The sequence below is a fragment of the Hyla sarda genome, chromosome 1 (assembly GCF_029499605.1).
Source record: "Hyla sarda isolate aHylSar1 chromosome 1, aHylSar1.hap1, whole genome shotgun sequence".
NCBI lineage: Eukaryota > Metazoa > Chordata > Amphibia > Anura > Hylidae > Hyla > Hyla sarda.
Window position 1 is genome coordinate 319919144 of NC_079189.1, and position 19335 is coordinate 319938478.

General features: G+C 41.4%; 1 protein-coding gene across 2 annotated transcripts in view; it reads left to right on the forward strand.

Annotated features, from left to right (window-relative positions):
• TRMO (tRNA methyltransferase O) overlaps positions 1 to 18461 on the forward strand; it is a 32683-nt gene extending 14222 nt beyond the window's left edge. The window contains exons 3-5 of one of the 2 annotated variants that reach the window (XM_056552111.1): positions 977 to 1134; positions 8423 to 8989; positions 15841 to 18461. In XM_056552111.1, coding sequence (XP_056408086.1) covers positions 977 to 1134; positions 8423 to 8989; positions 15841 to 16070 — 955 coding nt within the window. In that variant the 3' untranslated portion in view covers positions 16071 to 18461. The remainder of the gene's footprint in view (positions 1 to 976; positions 1135 to 8422; positions 8990 to 15840) is intronic. The other variant, XM_056552112.1, reaches the window with a different exon arrangement.
• Positions 18462 to 19335: the final 874 nt, after the last annotated feature.

The window sequence follows — 19335 nt, forward strand, 5'->3', positions numbered from 1 at the left end:
ATAATGATACTGATACAAACAGATTACAATGCAAAAAATAAGCCATCATACGGCCTGGTATACGAAAAATGAAGTTTACATTTTTTTTTTGTTTAATTAGTAAAATGTGACGGAAACTATACAAATTTGGTAATGCTGTAATAATGGCAACCCAAAGTATCAAAATAATATGTTAGTTTGACCACAAGGTAAATAGCGTAAAAAAGAAAACCACCAAATTTGCTAATTTTTTTATTTCACCTCACCAATATTATTGATGAAAAATAACAGGTGTCATTACAAAGTACAATGGATCCCACAAAAAAACAAGCTCATATATTGGTCTGTAGATGGAAAAATAAGAGTTATGACTATTATAGGGTGAGGAAGAAAAAACAAGAGTACAAAAACCGAAATTAGGGTGGGTTGACACTACATTTGTAGTGTACGGGTGCCGGATCCAGTTGGGAGGAGCAAAAACCGTCCACTCCTGTGATCCGGCCGGAACCCCATTCATTTCAATGAGCCGACCGGATTGAAACGCTGACTCCGCTCGGCTCATTTTTCCCCTATATACGGTTCTCTAACCGGACCTAAGACCATGGTATACCAGGGTTTTTGGTCCGGTCAGAAAACCGTGTATGGCCAGGATATGGGAGTGGCAGGTTTTCGCTCCTCCCAATCCGGCACCCGTGCACTACAAACGTGTGAACCCACCCTTAGCCCGGACAAGTGGATTGTCAGGAGGGACATTGTCTAGATTGTCCTCCAGTTTTAGTCCCTTGGACAAGTAGTTTTATTTTAACTTTCCACACCTCTGTATTTTATTATTGTTCTGTCAACGATACGGTTTGTTATTGATAAAACAATATATTTTCCTTCCTTAATTATTATTTGTTAAATCAGTAGACAAAATGCTGTTTTATCTGTCTACTTTCTATCAGTCATCTGTTTATCTATGTAAAACATGTGTATTTTTTTTATTTTTTATTCTTAGGATTTTGTTTATTTTTCATAAAAATGGACATTTAAAATGCAAGGCAAAAGTCCAGCCACCAAGGCTGAATGGAGCAAAGACTGGAGTATTCTCTACAAGAAGTCCTCATCGTCCCAATGCAATTGGCCTTACACTGGCCAAATTGGATAAAGTAGAAGGTAATAGTAAAAGGGTTTGTTCTGCCCCAAACATTTTAGTGTTGGGTTCGGGCTGGCATAAAAACAAAACACACAAAGCACAACATGGCTCAGGAGTGAGAGCGCCATGTACATTTGAGGTGATTTGCACAGGGATGGCTGATCATTACAGCGGTTCTGACGTAAACACACACACACACACAAAAAAAAAAAAAAAACACGCACATGTGACCCCATTTTGGAAACTAAACCCTTTAAGGAACGTAACAAGGGGTATAGTCAGCCTTAACTACCCACAGGTGTTAGAAGAATTTTCTTTGAAAATATTTTTTTTTTCTTTTTTCACTAAAATGCTGGTGTTATCCCAAATTTTTCATTTTCACAAGGGGTAATAGGAAAATAGCCCCCCCAAAATTTGTAACACCATTTCGTCTGAGTATATAAATACCCCATGTGTGGATGTAAAGTGCTCTGCAGGCACACTACAGGGCTACACCCCTCACAGAATGTAATAAGAGGTGCAGTGAGCATTTACACCCCACAGGTGTCTGACAGATTTTCGGAACAGTGGTCCGTGAAAATGAAAACTTTTTCCAAAATGGGGTCACGTGTGTGTGTGTGTGTGTGTGTGTGTGTGTCCACTGTTCTGGTAACATGGGGGATTTGTGAACACACATGGCCCCGACTTCCATTCCACACAAATTCTCTCTCCAAAAGATCCTTCTCTTCTGAGCATAGTAGTTTGCTCGCAGAGCACATTATATTCACACATGGGGTTTTTCCATACTCAGAAGAAATGGGTTTACAAATTTTGGGGGGCATTTTCTCCTATTACCTCTTGTAAAAAAAAAAAAAAAAAAAAAAAAAAAAAAATGGAAAATTTGGGGGGAAAAATGCATTTTAGTGAAACAGAAAAAATTTCATTTACACATCTGAATTTAAAGAAAAGTTGTCAAATACCTGTTGGTGTGTTAAGGCTCACTGTACCCCTTGTTACGTGCCTTGAGGGGTGTAGTTTCCAAAATAGTATGCCATGTGTTTTTTGTTTTTTGTTTTGTTTTTTCCTGTTATGGAACCATAGGGGCTTCCTAAATGCAACATTCCCCTTTAAAAACCATTTCAGGAAAATTCACTCTCCAAAATCCCATTTTTGCTTCTGAGCCCTCTAGTGCACCCACAGAGAACTAAATGTTCACATATGAGGTATTTCCTTACTCGAGAGAAATTGTGTTACACATTTTGGGCAGCATTTCTCCTTTTACCCCTTGCAAAAATTCAAAAACTGGGTCTATAAGAACGTGTTAGTTTAAAAAAATGAGATTTAGAATTTTCTCCTTCACTTAGCTGCTGTTCCTGTGAAACACCTAAAGGGTTAACAAACATTCTGAATATCATTTTGTATACTTTGAGGGGTGCAGTTTTATTATGGAGTAATTTATGGGGTATTTCTAATATGAAGACCCCCTCAAATCCGCTTCAAAACTGATTTGGTCCCTGAAAAATTCATATTTTGAAAATTTTATGAAAAATTGGAAAATTGCTGCTGAACTTTGAAGCCCTCTGATGTCTTCCATAAGTAAAAACATGTCAACTTTATGATGCAAACATAAAGTAGACATATTGTATATGTGAATCAATGTATAACTTATTTGGGGTGTCTATTTTCCTTACAAGCAGAGAGCTTCAAAGTTAGAAAAATGCAAAATTTTCAAATTTTTCATGAAATTTTTGAATTTTTCACCAAGAAATGATGGAAATTTACCACTAACATAAAGTAGAATATGTCACGAAAAAACATTCTCTGAATCAAATTCATAAGTAAAAACATCCCAGAATTATTAATGCTTAAAGTGACAGTGGTCAGATGTGCAAAAAATGCTCTGGTCCTTAACCCCTTAAGGACTCAGCCTATTTGGACCTTAAGGACTAAGACAATTTTATTTTTACATTTTTGTTTTTTCCTCCTCCCCTTCAAAAAATCATAACTCTTTTATATTTTCATCAACAGACTAGTATGAGGGCTAGTTTTTTGCACGACCAGTTGTCCGTTGTAATGCCATCACTCACTTTACCATAAAATGTATGGCGCAACCAAAAAAATACTATTTGTGTGGGGAAATTAAAAAGAAAACCGCAATTTTGCAAATTTTGGAAGGTTTTATTTTCACGCCGTACAATTTATGGTAAAAATGACATGTGTTTTTTATTCTCTGGGTCAATATGATTAAAATGATACCCATGATTATACACTTTTCTATTACTGTTGCGCTTAAAAAAAATCGCAAACTTTTTAGCCAAATTAGTACGTTTAAAATCCCCCTATTTTGAAGACCTATAACTTTTTCATTTTTCCATATAAGCGGTGGTATGAGGGCAAATTTTTTGCGCCGTGATCTGTACTTTTTTTTAATACCATATTTGCTTATACAAAACTTTTATTACATTTTTTATTTTTTTTGGAATAAAATGTTATAAAAAAGCAGCTATTTTGGACTTTTTTTTTTTTTTTTTTTTTTTTTACGTTCACGCCGTTCACCGTACGGGATCATTTACATTTTATTTTAACAGTTCGGATATTTACGCACGCAGCGATACCAAATATGTTTATAAAATAATTTTTTTTTACACTTTTTGGGGGTAAAATAGGGAAAATGGGCCAATTTACGTTTTTAGTGGGGGAGGGGGTTTTTCACATTTTTTTTTAAACTTAATTTTTTTACTTTTATTTTTACACGACAAGAGCCCCCCCCCCGGGTTATGCTCAGGACGTAAGTGTACATTCTGGTGCGTTAAGTACCACATCACCAGGACGTACATTTACTTCCTGCGTCGTTAAAGGGGTACTTAGGTGAATTTTTTTTTATTTATTTTTTTTTTTTAAACAACTGGTGCCAGAAAGTTAAACAGATTTGTAAATTACTTCTATTAAAAAATCTTAATCCATCCTGTACTTAGTAGCTGCTGAATACTCTCTGCTGACATCTCTGTCCATTTTAGGAACTGCTAGAGTAAAAGGAAATACCCATAGCAAACATATGCTGTTCTGGACAGTTCCTAAAATGGACAGAGATGTCAGCAGAGAGCACTGTGCTCATGATGTCAGCAGACAGCTCTGTGTTTCAAAAAGAAAAGAATTTCCGCTGTAGTATTCAGCAGCTAATAAGTACAGGAAGGATTAAGATTTTTTTACAGAAGTAATTTACAAATCTTTTTAACTTTCTGGCACCAGTTGTTTTTAAAAAAAAAAAAAAAGGTTTTCACCGGAGTACCCCTTTAAGGCCAAAATGATCTTGGTCCTTAAAATAAATTTATACAGACCTGTGCCTGGAATAGGAAGCAGTGTGACCCCTTAAGTTATCTGATCTGTGGGGGTTCTGGAGTCAGAACCGCTAAGAATATCAATATTAAAGTCCTAGAAAAGCTCTTATGTATACGATTAAAATTTTAGTATGCTTTTATAATTTGAATAAACCTGCATTGTGTATGGAGACAAGTTTTGAGATTTATCTGCATGAATAATGAATGTATTTAGATAGAATGCTGGTGTGTACCGGCATCTAATTTGTTTATCTAATTTTTTTTTTTATTGAATTGAGAATCTAATGAACAATCCCTATTCACAAACAGCATAAAGAATGTGTATTAGATTCTAAGTGTTCTGCTGATATTCAAATCTGCAGGATGTCCTATCTCTTGCGGACAGGCTAGCTCCATATCCTGCATTGTATACTACAGTGGGGCACAAAAGTATTTAGTCAGCCACCAATTGTGCAAGTTCTCCCACTTAAAAAGATGAGAGGTCTGTAATTTTCATCATAGGTATACCTCAACTATGAGAGACATAATGAGAAAAAAAAATCCATAAAATCACATTGTCTTTGTATTTGGTCAATAACAAAAGTTTATCTCAATACTTTGTTATATACCCTTTGTTGGCAATGACAGAGGTCAAACATTTTCTGTAAGTCTTCACAAGGTTTTCACACACTGTTGCTGGTATTTTGGCCCATTCCTCCATGCAGATCTCCTCTAGAGCAGTGATGTTTTGGGGCTGTAGCTGGAGAACATGGACTTTCAACTCCCTCCAAAGGTTTTCTATGGGGTTGAGATCTGGAGACTGGCTAGGCAACTCCAGGACCTTGAAATGCTTCTTACGAAGCCACTCCTTTGTTGCCCAGGTGGTGTGTTTGGGATCATTGTCATGCTGGATCTCACGATACATGGCCCCATTCATTCTTTCCTTTACACGGATCAGTCGTCCTGGTCCCTTTGCTGAAAAACAGCCCCAAAGCATGTTTCCACCCCCAGGCTTCACAGTAGGTATGGTGTTCTTTGGATGCAACTCTGCATTCTTTCTCCTCCAAACACGACAAGTTGAGTTTTTACCAAAAAGTTCTACTTTTGTTTCATCTGACCATATGACATTCTCCCAATCCTCTTCTGGATCATCCAAATACTCTCTAGCAAACTTCAGACGGGCCCAGACATGTACTGGCTTAAGCCGAGGGACATGTCTGGCACTGCATTATTTGAGTACCTGGCGGTGTAGTGTGTTACTGATTGTAGCTTTTGTTACTTTGGTCCCAGCCCTCTGCAGGTCATTCACTAGGTCCCCTCATGTGGTTCTGGGATTTTTGCTCACTGTTCTTGTGATCATTTAACACCACAGGGTGAGATCTTGCGTGTAGCCCCAGATCGTGAGAGATTATCAGTGATCTTGTATGTCTTCCATTTTCTAATTGCTCCCACAGTTGATTTGTTCACACCAAGCTACTTGCCTATTGCAGATTCAGTCTTCCCAGCCTGGTGCAGGGCTACAATTTTGTTTCTGGTGTCCTTCGACAGCTCTTTGGTCTGGGCCATAGTGGAGTTTGGAGTGTGACTGTTTGAGGTTGTTGACAGGTGTCTTTTATACTGATAACAAGTTTAAACAGGTGCCATTAATACAGGTAACAAGTGGAGGACAGATGAGACTCTTAAAGAAGAAATTACAGGTCTGTGAGAGCCAGAAATCTTGCTTGTTTGTAGGTGACCAAATGCTTATTTTCCACCATAATTAGCAAATAAATTCTTTAAAAAGCAGACAATGTGATTTTATGGATTTGTTTTCTCATTATGTCTCTCATAGTTGAGAGTTATCTATGATACAAATTACAGACTTCTCTCATCTTTTTAAGAGGGAGAACTTGCACAATTGGTGGCTGACTAAATACTTTTTTGCCCCACTGTATGTATGAACTTTGCATAAATGCAGCTTGTACCGTTATGCATTTGTCTATTGATGCTCAGCCTTTTGGCTAGGGGACTCCTACATAAGGGAATTACCTGTGTCTTCTCTGACACAATAGTACCAAGGGGGGGGGGGGGGGGAAATGTTGTTTGAATTTGGTGCCTTGCTGCAAAGCATTAGTCGTTTACAACTTTTATTGTAGCAGATGTGTAGAGGGATATTATCCTTTACCCATAACTACAGAGTTATAATTGTGGCTTAAAACAAGTGTTTAGCCAGTAAATTACGTTGTTTAAAGAAATGTCCATAAAGAAAAAGCTACCTTGCACTGGTAGTGTAGTAGGCTATCAATCAATTGCAGGTGGATAACCAAGCAAAGCGGTATGTGAGAATGTGTTGTGCTTCACAGATAGAAAATATAAGTTCTGGCACAAAATGTGAATACAGGAGAAAAAGGAATCTGGAGCACTCACCCAATTCTTGATAATTTGTACTTTATTGATGAAAATCCACAGAGATAAAACCTGTTTAAAAGTACACACTGGGGAGTGGAGGTAGTAGCGTGCACCGGGCGACTGAGTCTGTTTCACGCACAGAGGCGTGTCGTCAGGCCCATCGGTGACATCAGTCCGCAGGTATTCAGGCTTTAAATACATGATCAGGTATGTACTAACAAATAACAATGACAGGTACAAAAAAACATAGAAACAACATAAAGGCACATATATTAAAAAACACACCACCTAGTGTGAGACCAAAGAACTGCAAGTATTTTACAAATAATTATAGAAAGACATTCAATTCGTTCCGTTCATTCAATCCTAGGGGACCTGTCGCATCGGTGCAAATAATCCACCATGCTTCTTTTTGCATTAGTTTCAGGTGCCGATCACCTCCATCTTTCAATGGTGGCACCTTTTCTATGTCAGCAAACTTAATACTTCTGATATCACTATTATGAACATCCACTATATGTTTAATGAATCTAGTCGCTCCTGTCATATTTTTAATAGACCTGATGTGTTCTCTGATTCGTTCGAAAAGTCTTCTTAGTTTTGCCTATGCAAAAAAGCCCACACTGGAAAATCAAATAGTAGACAACGAAATCAGTTTTACAGGTAATTTAATTCATTCATTGAAATAATTTAGTGCCCAATTTAAAGGGGTTCTCCGGTGCTTACACATCTTTTCCCCTATCCAAAGGATAGGGGATAAGATGCCTGATCGTGGGAGTCCCGCCGCTGGGGACCCCCGGGATCATGCACGCGGCACCCAGTTTGTAATCAGTCCCCGGAGCGTGTTCGCTCCGGGACTGATTACAGGCGACCACCGAGCCGGCGGCGTGTGACGTCACGCCTCCGCCCCCGTGTGACGGCACGCTCCGCCCCTCAATGCAAACCTGCGGGAGGGGGCGTGACAGCTATCACGCCCCCTCCCGTAGGCTTGCATTGAGGGGCGGAGGCGTGACGTCACACGGGTGCCACCATTGAAAGATGGAGGTGATCGGCACCTGAAACGAATGCAAAAAGAAGCATGGTGGATTATGCGCACCGATGCGACAGGTCCCTTAGGATTGAATGAACGGAACGAATTGAATGTCTTTCTATAAATATTTGTAAAATACTTGCAGTTCTTCGGTCTCACACCAGGTGGTGTGTTTTTAATGTGTGCCTTCATGTTGTTTCTATGTTTTTTTTTTGTACCTGTCATTATTTGTTAGTACATACCTGCTCATGTATTTAAAGCCTGAATACCTGCGGACTGACGTCACTGATGGGCCTGATGACAAGACTCAGTCACCCGGTGCACGCTACTACCTCCACTCCCCAGCGTGTACTTTTAAACAGGTTTTATCTCTGTAGATTTTCATCAATAAAGTACCGATTATCAAGAATTGGGTGAGTGCTCCAGATTCCTTTTTCTCCTGTATTCAAGTTTTTTTAAAGTGGTTTTTTATTTTTTATTTTTTTTTTATTACTTGAAATTCAAAATGGCTATACAGGTAAATGATGAGCTAATATTGCATGAGGAATATTATTTTACTTATCTTTTTAAGTATACATACATTCTTTTCCTCAGGTGACACTGTGCATTTGTCTGGGATTGATATGATACAAGGAACACCAGTTATTGACATAAAGCCGTACATTGCTGAGTATGATTCACCACGACCTACAGTTTCTTTAAAAGAGTTTGTACAAGAAGGTGAAGGTGGTGATGCTTCCAATGCTGTGGTAAAGACAGATCTTTCTGAACAACACCAAGAAAGATCTGCCCAGGATGATAGTGGGCCTTCCTTGGACACAGATAAATGTGAAATATCTGACATAAACTGCAAAATTCTAGACAACGTGAAACAAAAAGTAGCCTTGGAGACTTCAGATGAACCATCTCTTATGGAAGACACTTGCTCTCTGCCAGAGTTTTTATCCAATGAACTTGTAGAGGACATTATAACACAGAAACAAAGTAAAGCCTTACCTTGTGATGGATCTGCAAACTTAAGTGCTGTTCAAGACAAACCCAGTATCACTGACAGTTTTGTTCCTAAATGGGTATCCGACTCACCTGTGCCCAGTTTAACAGTAAGATTTACACCTCACTCAGAAAGAGAATTGCGGCAGTTCAAATCACCATGTGAATCAGGTATGAGGCACAGCTTTTAGTGCACTGTTAGGCCATATCCACACACTGTTAAAAAAAAAAAAAAAAAAAAAAAAAAAAACACACCTGTCCTCAGGTTGTTTGTAAACTAAAACAGAGGAAAGTGCTCCATAGTGTGATAACGTAGATGCATATGGAAGATGAACACACTGGAAAGGTGCTCACCCTCGATGCTTGTACTGAGCCAAGTACAACAATGGAAAAGCGTCTATAAGATCAAAAGATCATGGATCCAGCAGCCGCTCCTGAGAAAAACAGCAAATGTACAAACACCTCCAGGAAAACACAGGATCAAGCAGGGCGCATGGACCTCAGGTGAGACAGGAAATGTCTATTACCTAGAATGCAACTCATTTCGTGGTAAACCGATTCATCAGGCCTGATGAAGCGGTTTACCGCAAAACGCGTTGCATTCTGGGTAATAAGCCTTTCCTGTCTCACCTGAGGTCCATGCGCCCTGCTTGATCCTGTCTTCCAGGAGGTGTTTGTACGACTCAGGTTGTTTGTGGTATTGCAGCTTTTTTCCTTTGAGGTGAATGGAGCTATGTTGTAGTACCACACACAACCTGAGGGCAAAGGTAGTGCTGCTTTTGGGGGGAAAAAATTGCTATTTTTTGCTATTTTTGTATAATCCCTATAACCCTATTTAATTCTGTGAAAGTAGTTTTTGTTGTGTTTTACTATCTGTTAGGTCACTGTTATAACACTGCCCCACAAAATAAAGTTAAATTGGTACTGTCAGATTCATAAACGTTTTATATGTTGTACATCTTGGCAAAACCTTCACCTTTCTAATATACTTCATAAGAAAATGTTATTTCCTTTTTATAGAAATCATGGCTTATAAAATCATGACTTTGTCAAAATTGAAGCACAGGCATGGGCAAAGTCCAGTAAGTGAGGGTGGGCTAGCACTGCCTGATAGGACAGTAGAGAGCACAGAAGAATGCTGTAAGACAGGAGAGAGGACAGAGGAGCACTATCAGACCTGAGAGAGCACAGAGGAGAACTATTAGACCTGAGAGAGCACAGGGGAGTCCTATCAGACAGGAGAGAGCACAGGGGAGTCCTATCAGACAGGAGATAGCACAGGGGAGTCCTATCAGACAGGAGAGAGCACAGAGGAGTCCTGTCAGACAGGAGAGAGCACAGAGGAGTACTATCAGACCTGAGAGAGCACAGGGGAGTCCTATCAGACCTGAGAGAGCACAGGGGAGTCCTGTCAGACAGGAGAGAGCACAGGGGGAGTCCTGTCAGACAGGAGAGAGCACAGGGGAGTCCTGTCAGACAGGAGAGAGCACAGGGGAGTCCTGTCAGACAGGAGAGAGCACAGGGGAGTCCTGTCAGACAGGAGAGAGCACAGAGGAGTCCTGTCAGACAGGAGAGAGCACAGAGGAGTCCTGTCAGACAGGAGAGAGCACAGAGGAGTCCTGTCAGACAGGAGAGAGCACAGAGGAGTCCTGTCAGACAGGAGAGAGCACAGAGGAGTCCTGTCAGACAGGAGAGAGCACAGAGGAGTCCTGTCAGACAGGAGAGAGCACAGAGGAGTCCTGTCAGACAGGAGAGAGCACAGAGGAGTGCTAGCCCACCCTCACCTGTGCTTAAAGTGTAGCTCCCACCAAGTAATATATAATATAATCTGTCCCTACCTATTAGTAATCTAGCCCTAACCCCCTACCTGGCTTTAAAAAAAAATAAATCGCTTTAATAGAGCAGATTTAGTGCTTCTAAATCTGCTCTATAAAGCAGGGCAGGAAGCAGCGCGTCCCAGCAAGCGCAACGTCACTGATGCCTTGCTGGGCGCTTGCTTCCGCCCTCAGATCGTCTATGCAGCGCTCCTGTCGGGAGCGCGCATAGATGATCTGCCAATAGCACGGCAGGCAGCTCCGGGGTCTCCTCCTCCCTGTTTACCTGTGCATGTGCTATCCAGGGAGGAGGAGTAGAGGAGCATCGCCGGCCTGCCGTGCACGATAATACCGCCGAGACCCGGGACCGATTACAATAATGGTAGCTATTCTAAATAACTTACCCATCCGGAGGATCAGCGCAGCAATGAGTGCGAGCGCTGCCTGCGGACAGGGTAACGGGGGCGGGCGGGGCCGCGCGCGAGGCCAGTGTTGCTGGCCAATGCGCGTAGCCCCAGTTATCAGTGTGCTTGCTCTCGCCTGTTTGATTGACAGGCGGGAGCGAGCACAGCAGTGCCTGGATTTTGACTCATTGCCAGGCTGAAATGAGTCGAAATCCAGTAGTGACGTCACTGCTGAATGCATTCGGCCACTAGGAGGGCGACCCCTAGTGGCCGAATTTAAAAGTGATTTTAAACTTGTTTAAAATCACTTTTTTTAATTAAAGTATATTAGAGATATGTTGTAGTACTTAAGTACTACAACATATCAATTTTTTTACTTCATGACAGTGCACATTTAATCTTGGACAACGCTATGATTGTATAAGCCATGATTTCTATAAAAATGAAATACATTTTTCTTGTGAAGTGTATTAGAAAGGTTAATGATTTGCTAAGATGCACAACATATAAAAGTTTTTGTATCTGACAGTGTCCATTTAACATCATTTTTACCGTACAGTAAATAATGTAAAAACAAAACTTAAAATACAATCCCAAAAAAAGTGTTCAATTTCATATTCCACCCAACAATATATTAAGTACAACTTACCTTACCAAAAATCAAGCCCTCATACAACTTTTTGGAAAGAAAAAAAAAAAGTATGACTCTTGGAAGCTAGTGTTGGACATTGACTATTATATGTGTTCAATCTGGCTACAGCACTATGCGGTTAGTCAGATTGAACAACGGTTAGTTTGAGTGGGACAACACTGCAGTAACTTGCGCCACTGGTACAAAAAGTATAAACCAGCTTACAGCTTTAGCTGTGAAGAGGCATTAGTTGGTCGCTTAATCGGATAAAAACAAAAAATGCAGGGTTAGGGTTAACGGGGGAAAGGGAGAGAGGGGACAGCACCTGAAGTGGTTAACCTATGAGCTGGAACCTCGTTGCAGGGAAGAAGGAGTAGTACATTGACTTGGTGATGGTGTCATCCTCCCTGCACTAGGAAGATCTGTCACTGCATGGATAACAGAGCTTCTGGCCGGACCGAGGGGGCTTCCGTGAACTCAGGTTCTGAGTCCCAGTCCTTCGTGACTATAGTCGTCCTAACAGGTCCTAATATTAAAAGAAAATGCACTGTCTATAGCAGTATTTCTCAACCCTTTTTAGCTTGGGGCACACCTCCAAATTTATTATTTTTATAACACAGAACAGGACTTCAGATAGGATGAATTATGTAAGTAAGTGCATTCAGCTTGCGGCACACGTATGTTATGTTCTTTTTAATTTGATATACATTTTTTTTTTGGAGGATACACTGACAATTACACCGGCATTAGATGCCTCATTATTACATATTTGAGTTGCAAAAAAAGATGAGAAACATTCACACCAAACAGTATGTTAAAATGTAAGCAAATACCATTGCAACAATGTAAAGGACAATATAAGTGTCAGGATGGGGCACTATTATAGAGGGATCTATGAATCACACACTGTTATTGCGAAAATGTGGATGATACACATTTATGGGGGGGGGGATCTATGAATGACAGACATATGTGGGGATCTGTTGGTTACCCACTGTTATGGGGGTATTTTTGGATGATAAACTCTTATAAAGGGATCTGTGAATGACACATATTTTAGGAAGATCTGTGGATGACACTGATATGGAGGTATCTAGGGATGACACACTGTTATGGGGGTGTTTTGCAGATGACACACTTATGGGGGATAGCTGCAGATGACACACTGTTTAGAGTTATATGCATATGACACACAGTTAAGAGGTATCTGTGGATGACACGCTGTTATGGAGAGAGAATCTGTGGAGACATACTGTTGTGGGTTGATCTGTAGAAGATTAACTTATGGAGGGGATATTTGTACCTTGATTGGATATAACAGCTGTCTGTCTATATTAGGGAGCAGCAATATGTTGTCCTGTAATTGTTGCATCATATTGTTATGTAGACTGGCAGGCTGAATGTACTTTGACAGAGAACAAAGTCCATCTGAAATGAATAAGATGACTTCTCCAGCTACTGTGACTCCTTCTGCCACCCGTCACCCCCCCTCACCCTACCTCCTTCAGTCATCTCTGCAGACAGCAACTCAAGCAAGAGAGTCTCTCAAAAGACTATCCCACTGCACCTTACATGGGCAGAACACAGAGAGAGGTAGTCGGAGGGCTTACCTCTCCTCCTGTGCTGGCTGTTGCTCTGTGTTATCTGTTCGGTGCAGCACACTGCTAGTCAGCCCGCTGCACAGCTTTTGCCTCGGGTAATTTGGTTGCGATTCGTTGCTCCATGTGGCTAAAGGCGTGGGATGCAGGTGCTGCTTCAAAGAAATCTCTGAGTTGCCTTTCTCCGGTTCTTGGCTCTTAGGGAAACACCTAGTTGAAATTATTTAGGAAGCTACTGTGGGTAAAAGTTCTCTGCTTCTGCAGAACAAACCTCGCCGCTCTGATCCCCGTCGAAAGGTGGCTTCCTTTTGGTCCTTTGCATCAGGTCGCCCTCCCAACCAGGCGCACTGCCAATCTCTGAAAGCCCCTTCCTGCAAGGCACATCCTTCCTGGAAGTCAGACAACCGTTCTGGTGGTTTCGCGGCCAAGTCTGGTAACCGTAAGCCTCCCTCCTCCTGAAGGGACGCCCCCACCCATGTCCTCTTCTCGGGTGGGAGGGCATATGTCTCTTTTCCGGGAAATTTGGCTAGTGCAGGTTCAGGACTCCTGGGTCCGGGACGTCCTATCTGATGGTTACCGGATAGAGTTCGCTTCCCATCCCCAGGATCGTTTCTTCCGATCCCACCCTCCTCGTTCCCCTTCTTTGGTGGTGGCCTCTCAGGTCTCTTTAAGTACCCTCCTTGCTCAGGGAGTGATTGTGCCAGTTCCTCCAGTCGAGCGTTTTTTGGGGTCCTACGTAAATCTCTTTGTCGTCCCCATTCTGGACCTCGAGCTACTCAACGGCCATTTGCGGCTACGTCATTTTCACATGGAGTTCCACCACTTCGTGGTGGCGTCCATGGATCCGGGGGAGTTCCTTTTCTTCAGTGGATATCCGAGATGCCTATCTCCATTTTCTGCACATCTCCATTTTCCCCGCCCATCAGCGTTTCCTCCGAAACGCTGTCCCTGCGGGTCACTTTCAGTTCCTTTTTGGCCTAGCATCGGCTCCCAGGGTTTTCACCAAAGTCATGGCGGCAGTGATTGCCATCCTTCGGGCATGGGGGATCTTGGTCCTCCATTACCTGGACGATCTTTTGATCAAAGCACTGTCCTGGTCCCAAAACTTGGAGAGCCTTCATCTCAGGGTACAGATTCTGTCTGCCTTCGGTTGGGTGATCAACCAGGAAAAGTCCAACCTGTCTCCATCCCAGTTTCTTGTCTTTCTGGGTCTCTTTTTCAACACTGTAGCCACCCGTGTTCATCTTCCGTTGGACAAGCGGCGCTCCCTGCAGGAGGGTGTCCGTCGCCTACAGCGCCTCTCTCTTGTTCCGATTCGCTTCTACATGGAGGTACTAGTCCGGATGGAGTCGGTCCTTTTCGCCCAGTTTTGCTATCGCCCTCTCCAGCTTGCCATCTTGGCCAGGTGGGACAAGTCGCCGTCTACTTTGGATCACCGGATTCTTTTGCCCTCCTCCGTTTGTTGGTCTCCTCTGTTGTGGCTCTACTCTCCCCTACTCCCGTCCTCCTATCCCGTCCACCTATCCCGTCTTCCTATCCCGTCCTCCTATCCCGACCTCCTATCCCGACCTCCTATCCCGACCTCCTATCCCATCATCATATCTCGACCTCCTATCCCGTCCTCCTTTCCTGTCGTCATATCTTGACCTCCTATCTCGACCTCCTGTCCCGACCTCCTGTCCCGACCTCCTGTCCCGACCTCCTGTCCCGACCTCCTGTCCCGACCTCCTGTCCCGACCTCCTGTCCCGACCTCCTGTCCCGACCTCCTGTCCCGACCTCCTGTCCCGACCTCCTGTCCCGACCTCCTGTCCCGACCTCCTGTCCCGACCTCCTGTCCCGACCTCGTTTCCCGTCCTCATATCTCGACCTCCTATCTTGACCTCCTATCTCGACCTCCTATCCAGACCTCCTATCCCGTCCTCCTATCTTGTCCTCCTATCCCGACCTCCTACCCGACCTCCTATCTCGACCTCATATCTCGTCCTCCTATCTCGTCCTCCTATCCCGACCTATCTCTACCTCCTATCCCGACCTCCCATCCCGTCCTCCTATCCTGACACGTAATATGTGTACCAGGTAATGAAATAGCTCCAGCCGTACGTAAATTATATGGGAACATACATTTCTCATTGATTTGCTTGGGACTTTAAAAAAAACCCTGACCCTCACAAATCGGGGTAGTTAAGGGTTAAATTAACTATCCTATATTTTAATTGGACATATAAGTAACATGTGACCAAGTACTAAGTTATGCAGTAACATATATTTCCCATTGACTTGCATGGGACTTTAAACATAAGCCCCGCCCCTGGCAAATGGGGGTGAGTAAGGGTTAAATTACCTATCCTATGTTTGTTGTTGACATAGAAGTAACATGTGTGCCAAGTTTCATGTTAATATCTTTAGCCGTTTGGAAGTTTTTGTGGAACATACACACATACATACACAAAAATAGAGAATTCAGAGTTGTTTATAAATTATACAAAGTTCATCTGTCTTTCTGTTTTGAACGTATACAGACACGTCTTAGTACATTAATTTACATTAATTTTTTTCTTTTCTTTTTTCTTTTAGGAGAACCATCATTCCGTTTTCTTCAGTCTTTTGAAGAGGCACAATTGGCAATAACTAATGTTCTCTCTGCTGACCCTCGATCAATCTACAGAAGAAACCAGTGTCTGGATCGCCTCTTTTACTTTAGCATTGATACAATTCACATCACCTCCTGGTTTGGAGATGGATTTGCAGAAGTACTTAAAATACAACCTGTTGCAGGGCAGCCTAAAGGTGGCCATACAAATTAGACTTAAAGGGGTACTCCACTGGCCAGCGTGGAACTGAATGTTCGGCCACGCCCTCTCATGACGTCAAGTCTATTGGAGGGAGCGTGACTGCTGTCAAGCTCTCTCCCATAGACTTGCATTGAGGGGGCGTGGCTGTGACATCAAAAGGGGGCGGGGCTGACCCCCGCAGTGTGAAAACAGCGATCAGAACAATTAGTTCCACTCTAGCCAGTGGAGTACCCCTTTAAATGGGTTGTCCTAGCAAAGATATTTTTATATATATGCTCAAGGAGGGGTCTAGTAATAAAAATATGGAGGGGGTATTTGTATTGTACCAATATGAAAATTTGGGATATTTTTATATTATTTTAATTATGCTCAAGGGGGTCTATTAAAAAATATGCAGGGGATATTTGTACTTTTATTGGTTATAACAACTGTCTTTCTATTTATATTAGGGAGCAGCAATATGTTGTCCTGTAATGGTTGCCTCCTATTGTTATGTAGGCAGGCAGGCTGAATGTACCTTGACAGAGAACAGAGCCCATCTCTGCCTCTCTGTGCATAGGACCATGCGATTTTACTTTAATCTTGATACAATTCACATCACCTCCTGGTTTGGAGATGAATTTTCAGAATTACTTAAAATACAACCTGCTGGGCAGCCTAAAGGTGACCATATTAATTTGACTTAAATAAAAATATTGGATAATTATATAATGCTATAGGAGAGGGGGTCTGTTAAAAATAAAATAAAAACGGGCAACTGATTATCTGAGCGGGCATGTGATGTCATATCCCTGGAAGGGCCGCACAGCAGGAATCATGATCTAGGCAGCAGTGCAAGAGCGATGAAGTTAAATGTGTCTTTTTTTATTTTTTTTATTCGGCCTCATCCATAGAATATACGTAAAAATAAGATGTTCTGCCTCAGTACATTAACATTTATTGGAGGGAATAAAAGATCTGGCCTATGAATTTCAACATCCTAGATTCTGTGTTCTCAAGGGAGGCATCTTGGAGCGGCTTATCTTATTCCCCATTGAAATCACTTGCATACTTCATCTTACTGAGTATGCATGCATATGGGGAGTCTGCTAGAAATAGCTTAGTGTGTAAATTACGACACAAACCTGCAATAAGCTTTGTTTAATCTCTTTTATGAACGATGTAACAACTGTATAAAAGGGCCAGTAAGCAAAGTCTAATCTGCTGGCTAATTGTTTTGTTTTGCCCTGTCAAAAAAAAAAAAATCATTGGCTTTTGGCCCCACTTATTCCATGTAATAGGGGATGTGCGGTCAACGACTGACTCTCTGCATGATCACTGAGCTGTGTAATAGGCTCTGTAAACAAGTGCTGATCTGTCAGATCAGCACTTGTTTAGGCTAGGTTCACATTGCTGTGTGCATCCGACCCATTAAGGGTCCGATCAGTTTTTTTTTTTTCTTGAGCAGAATGGACCCTAAAATTGGTCGGATGCAAACAGCTACTTCCGAGTCCCGATGGATCCCATTCAATTGCAGGGGATCAGACGGCGATCCGGTAATTTTACAGGAGTTTAGCGGAGAAAAAATTGTGCAGGCACAATTTTTTTTCTCCACTAAACTTGACGGAACTGCCGACTGAGCTCCACCTAATGGAGCCAGACAGGAGTGTAAACAAGGCCTTACAGTACACCTAGGAACCATAGTATGCTGGCCTAAAGTAACCAGACTCTGGACCATGGACTGCAGACCGCACTGGAAGGTAATTAAATTTTGTGAATTGCAAAATTGCAATGATGGTGTTGTTACATTTGTGTATATATAAAAAAAAAAAAAGTAAGAATTTTTTTTACTCAAAAGATTAAAGAGGTACTATGGGGAAAACATTTTTTTTTTTTATAGTGCAGCATAGGCTATTATTTTAGAATGAAGCAGATGTTCTTGTGAATGCCTTGTGCATAAAAGAGGTGACTTTTTTTTTTTTCTTTAGTTGTGCTTTATGTCGAATCTACTGTAAACAGATCACTAAAATCCCTTGCTTATCCTGCCTACATTTCCCATGAATCCTCGGACTGCAGCTTATAGTTTTTAAACATGCAAATTTACAATAAAATAAAGTATAAAAGTATAAGTTATTATAAGTTATTTATACTTTTTAACTTTTTATCTTTTATGCCATTATAAGTTCTGACAGATTGTTGCTGGAAAGCATTTAGTAAAGAGAGAGTGAAGAGGCATTATTTGATTGATTTGTGTTGATGGTCACATTTTTGATTCTTGATAGTTTACATATTATGCTTGACATTCAGCTAGAAAGAGAGAGAGACAGCTGTAAGTTGTAGAATCCCTCAAAAATAAAGTGCAAAAACCCCTGAAGACACAGAAAATTCTAGTTTTTGCATTTTTTTTCCCTCCTTCCTCATCTTCTAATATCAATCAACTTAAATCTACCAATGAGGCCACAGATGTATACACAAGTAAGCTAAAATGTTCATTTTTTATTAGAGATTATAATAGAAAGACATTGCCTCACAGTAAAGTGCTCAGAAAAATTGCATCATATATATATTACAGAATGAAAGACAAATGAACCAGGGTGGGGTATAGGATACAGGTGATTAACCTGATCTAACCGACCCTGCCTAGTCTAACCCCTTGCCCTGACTGGAATAAGTGTGGACAGGGACAAGGGATATAAATGATGTACAGAACCAAGAATACCAAACATAGAAAAATAGACAATAAAATGACACAATATGTCTAAACTCTTACTCCTTATAACCTACGCGTTTCACCCTAACTTGTAATTTGGGGTTCATCAGGGCTCGGAGGAGCAGTCAACATACCTTTGTATATATTAATTAATAAACAAAACACCACATATATAATTGTAAAAATACAAAAGATAGTGAGGCACATATAATAGATAAATCACAAGTAATAGCTGCACGATGATGCTGAGTCAAGAATAGATACTGCAGATAAATTAGATGAATTCATCCACATAGGCCACAAATGTAGAAATGAGAATCCTTGATTTTGCTTTCAATAGATGTATCAGTACATCCCTTGCCCAAATAGAAACTTCTCATATAGTTGTATGTACTCAAAATCGCTGAGTGAAGTACTATTAGGATACACAACCCTCAATTACCGGTACTACTGGAGCCCTGGTTCAAATAGTCCACGGGTACCAAATGGGGTTACTAGCTGATATAGGTCAGACGTATCACAAAACACTATAGACTCCTATTGATAATCACGCAAAAGGTGACAGATAAATGGCAGTTCCGCTTCCCT